At 44.6% G+C, this 4,585-nt stretch overlaps 1 protein-coding gene across 1 annotated transcript in view; it reads left to right on the forward strand.

Annotated features, from left to right (window-relative positions):
* The window catches only part of appa (amyloid beta (A4) precursor protein a), a gene marked incomplete in the record, with an annotated part of 45,582 nt that overhangs the window by 38,628 nt on the left and 2,369 nt on the right, over nucleotides 1-4,585 (forward strand). The window contains 3 exon segments of the mRNA XM_037696669.1: nucleotides 1,512-1,700; nucleotides 1,779-1,832; nucleotides 3,170-3,261. Coding sequence (XP_037552597.1) covers nucleotides 1,512-1,700; nucleotides 1,779-1,832; nucleotides 3,170-3,261 — 335 coding nt within the window.

Raw genomic sequence — 4,585 nt, forward strand, 5'->3', positions numbered from 1 at the left:
CTCTTGTCAGATGGATAATAATAGGCGGCTGCCTTTCAAGGCAATATAATAATAATAATAATGTCATCACAATGTCAGCACTGTATGTTTCCATACAATGGCGAAATTAGTCTCTGCATTTAACCCATCCACCACCAGGTGGTGCAGTGGGCAGCTATTGAAAGCGCCCGGGGGGCATTTTGGGGATGAGACGTGCTGCCCAGAGACGCCACGTGATGTGCAGTGACTGGGGATCGAACCTGGGACTTTCGGGTCCCAAGCCGGCTGCCCTGCCTCTACACCATCTCGGCCCCCATAATAAAGTTAAGAAATCCTTGTCAGGTGGATAATAATAAGTGGCTGCCTTTCAAGGCAATATCCAATTAATAACTTCTGTGGTTCTTCAGTGAGTTCCCAGCACCACTGTTAGACCACACAGTAAAATCTTTGACTTTCTAAACGTCCAGATTAAGGCAACAGAACCACAGAAATGAAGCTGAAATGTAACCGGAGGACGTTTGAGCTGTTACTGCAGTAAACTGATATGGAAAAGTAAATAATAAATCATTTTAGGAGACATCAACCACACCTTCAGAATTCAGATTTTATTGCTGTTAGTTTGGTTTGGTGTCTCTACAATATAAATATCAGGAAGAGTTTGGAGATAGTGAGGGACGCAGCCGATGGAACAAAGCCGTTTCTGTGGCAGGAGGTTCTGGTCTTCATGGACTGCAGCTTCCTGCCAGAGGGGAGCAGTTCGAGCAGCAGATGACCCGTGGTGGGAGGTGTCAGACAGGACACCTGCAGGTGGAGTTGGTCACGTTCTGTAGCAGAGCCGGGATGATTGTGTTGAAGGCAGAGCTGAAGTCTACAAAACCAGATCCTGGCCATGTTGATGGCGTCCTCTACAGATCTGCTGGCCCTGTAGGCACCGCAGGGGGTCCAGGAAGGGGGTCCGTGATGGATCTGAGGTGACGGAGAACCGAGTGCTGAAAGGAGCAAGGTCGTGGTGACGGATCTGCAGTCGTTCCATCTTGTGGTGCATGGTTCCTTCAGATGATGGAGCTTTAGAAGCGGGCTCCAGCGAGGCGTTCAAGGTGTCCGTGGACACCGGAGCCAGCCGAGGGTTTGTAGCCACGAGTGGAAAACCAAAGCAGCAGGAGGCTGCTGACCCGCATGTGAGGCAGTCGGTGTGAAGAACTCGTGCTCTGTGCAGCAGAGAGATTAAAAGCTCTGGATTCCAGCCCCGAGATGTTTTTGTTGCCTGATAAGGACATCGGAGCCGTTCGGCCTAATTCTTTTGTTCAGAGTCGAATGAAACCGTTGGCTGGGAAGATAAACCCCTTCCCTGTGGGGTGGTTGAGTTTATCGGTGTCCGCGAGGAAATGTAAACACCGTTCAGTCAGAGATGTCACCTTTTTTTTTTTTAAAGGTGCTTTTCCCAGAGTAGGAACGTGAAACCATCGTTTAATTTAAAAGACGGGATGAGTTCGGAGAGCCACGGTTCCTGAGCGTTCCTTTCGTCCCTGCAGAGCTCCTGCAGCGGGAGCAGGCGGAGATGGCCCAGCAGCTGGCCAACCTGCAGTCGGACGTGAGGGTGAGCTACGGCAACGACGCTCTGATGCCCGACCAGGAGCTGGGAGACGGCCTGACGGACTTCCTGCCCCAGGAGGACACGCTGGGAGGAGTCGGCTTCGTCCACCCCGAGAGCTTCAACCAGGGTACCAAACAGCCGACGCCTTCGTTACAAAGAAACGAAGCTCAGCGTCTGTTAATCCCGTCTTTTCTTTGCTCTCCAGTTGAGCTGATGGACACTCGTCCCAACCTTGACAGAGGCGTTCCCACACGGCCAGGTAAGTTCAGACGTTTTTTTTATTTATCGTTTTTGTTTATTTGTCCGTCGTAGCAGAGAGGAGAACTGGACTTACCGTCCGTTCGTTTCATGAGCTAAATAAAAAGAAAAGTAAGCAACATGCGGGCGTCCATTTTGGTGCGTGGCTTCATGTAGACGTAAAAAAGATCCCTATCAAAAATTGGGTTGTCACGTCAAAATCTAAGATAGCCATTACCATATATATATATATATATATATATATATATATATAATCCAGCCACCTCGATCATTTGCAGAAACTAGTGTTTCCCTTATCGTTATCCAAGGAGGACGCACCGCTCACACCCGCCCCTGTCGACAATTAGCGGCGCGCAATACAGATGTGCTAGCAACAGCTACATAGCATTTTGCTTCTGTCACACATTTACTCCCCCAGTCGACAACTGTCGGCACTAATGTAGCGTTAAGCTAACGTGCAAAATGTCCGTCTCCATCCCCCCATCAACAAGTAGTGGGGCGCACAATACAAACGCGCTAGCTAAACAGCTACTTAGCGCTCTTCTTCTGTCACCCATCCCCCCACCCCCAGTCGACAACTATTGTCACTAATGTAGCAGTAAGCTAACGCGAGCAAAACTTCTGTATCTGTCCATCACCTCATCGACAACTCGTGGTGCGCAATACAGACGCGCTAGCTAAACAGCTACTTAGCGCTCTTCTTCTGTCACCCCCCACCCCCCAGTCGACAACAATTGTCACTAATGTAGCAGTAAGCTAACGTGAGCAAAACATTTCCATCTCTCCATCAACAATAAGTGGCGCACAATACAGGCGCGCTAGCTATGTAGCTTTCTTCTTCTGTCACCCCCCCGGTTGACAACTGTCGGCGCTAACATAGTGCTAAGCTAACGCGCAGAACAGCCGTGTCCATCTCCGTACCCCCCATCGACAACTAGTGGCATGAAATAGATGCGCTAGCTAAACAGCTACGTAGCGCTCTGCTTCTGTCACCCCACCCCCCATACTCCGGTTGACAACCGTCACTAACATCTGCATCTCCCCCCCCACCCCGGTGGACAAAAGTCACCTAAGAGATGAACGCCCTGCCAAGGCAAGTGACCTAGGGGAAACAATGAAGTATAGTTTCCTCTGATGACTGGGGGGGCCAAAGATTAATTTATGGGGGTCATCGTTGGCCACCCCCTGGCTCCGCCCCTGGTGGTGAATAAAATTGCTCCCTCCACTCATCTGGATTCACTAAAACATTCAGGTTGGCCTCCATTATGTGTCAAAAGGTTTGTTGTGCAGCTGCGGAGGCTACTTCTCTGTAATACTTTGTTGTTCTTCCCTTCCCAGTGACCGGACTGAAGGTGGAGGCGATCCCCGAGCTGCGGATGGAGACGGAGGACAGGCAGAGCACGGAGTACGAGGTTCACCACCAGAAGCTGGTAAATGCGCGCACAGCCGAAACCACAGCGGTGCAGGGGAACCGAAAAAAAAATAAAAAATAAATCTGACGGATCCGTGTCCCCACTTTCTCCTCGCGACAAACTCCCAAGGTTGTCGCCATGGAGACGAGTGCCCGCCGAGACGGCCGCGACAATCCATGCGTCACACTTTGTGCTAGTCTCTGACAGCTGCTGCCCTCCGATCGCAGCTAAAGGTCTTTTTTATTTTTCGGCTCGTCGTCTTACTCGCTAATCTCCTCCTGTGAAACCAGCACAGAAACCCAAATCCACGGACCTTAATCCGTTAATCCCTTCGGGTTATTACAGATCACATTTCAGACGTTTACTCCTTCATTAGATTTTTCACTGTAGCCTCAGTTTGTTTCCTTGTTGTGTAAATAATCTGGAAGTTGCAGGAAAACAGCATTTTTAGGAAGAAATGGTTCCTTCAAAATAAAGCACATCAATTTATTTTCATATAATCTGGTCTGTTTTTAGTCTGAGATTAATTAAACTAGTTTTATGTTTCACAACATCATGCACTGCACAGATTATTTTAATGAAATTAATAGGAATCTTATTACGATAATCTGAATTATAGTTTAATCTGATGATTGTATAATCTGATTTATATTAGGTTAATCTGAATTATTGTGTAATCTGAATTGTTACATTAATCTGTTTTATCTAAATTATTTTTGGTTAATCTGAAATTATTTTTTAATCTGAATCATGAATCTGATGTTTGTGTAATCTAAATTATGTTAGTTTAATCTCACTTATTGTTTAATCTGAATTATTGTTTAATCTGATCCATGTTAGTTTAATCTGGATTATGTTAGGTTAACCTGAATTTTTAAAAATCTAAATTACTGTTTAATCTGAATCCTGATAGTTTAATCTGAATTATGTTAGTTTGGTCAGATGATTATTTAATCTTAACTATGTTAGTTTAATCTGAATCATGTTACATTAATCTGATTGTTTAATCTAAATTGTTAGTTTTAGTTATGTGCATTATTATGTCAGTTATGTTTAACTTTAGTTAATTATGTTAGTTTAATCTTAATTGTTTAATCTGAACTATGTTAGTTTAATCTGAGTTATGTTACGTTAATCTAATTGTTTAATCTAAATTATGTTATAGTTATGTTGTTATTATGTCAATTATGTTTAGTTTTAGTTGTTAGTTTAATCTGAATTATTGTTAAATCTGAATTATTGTTTAATCTAGATTATTATTTAATCTGTATTATTCTTTCAACTGAATTATGTTAGTTTAATCTGGATTATTGTTTAATCTGAGTAGTTGTTTAATCTGGAT

Source organism: Nematolebias whitei, chromosome 23 (assembly GCF_014905685.2).
Source record: "Nematolebias whitei isolate Nwh7 chromosome 23, NemWhi1, whole genome shotgun sequence".
In the NCBI taxonomy this organism is placed as follows: Eukaryota; Metazoa; Chordata; class Actinopteri; order Cyprinodontiformes; family Rivulidae; genus Nematolebias; species Nematolebias whitei.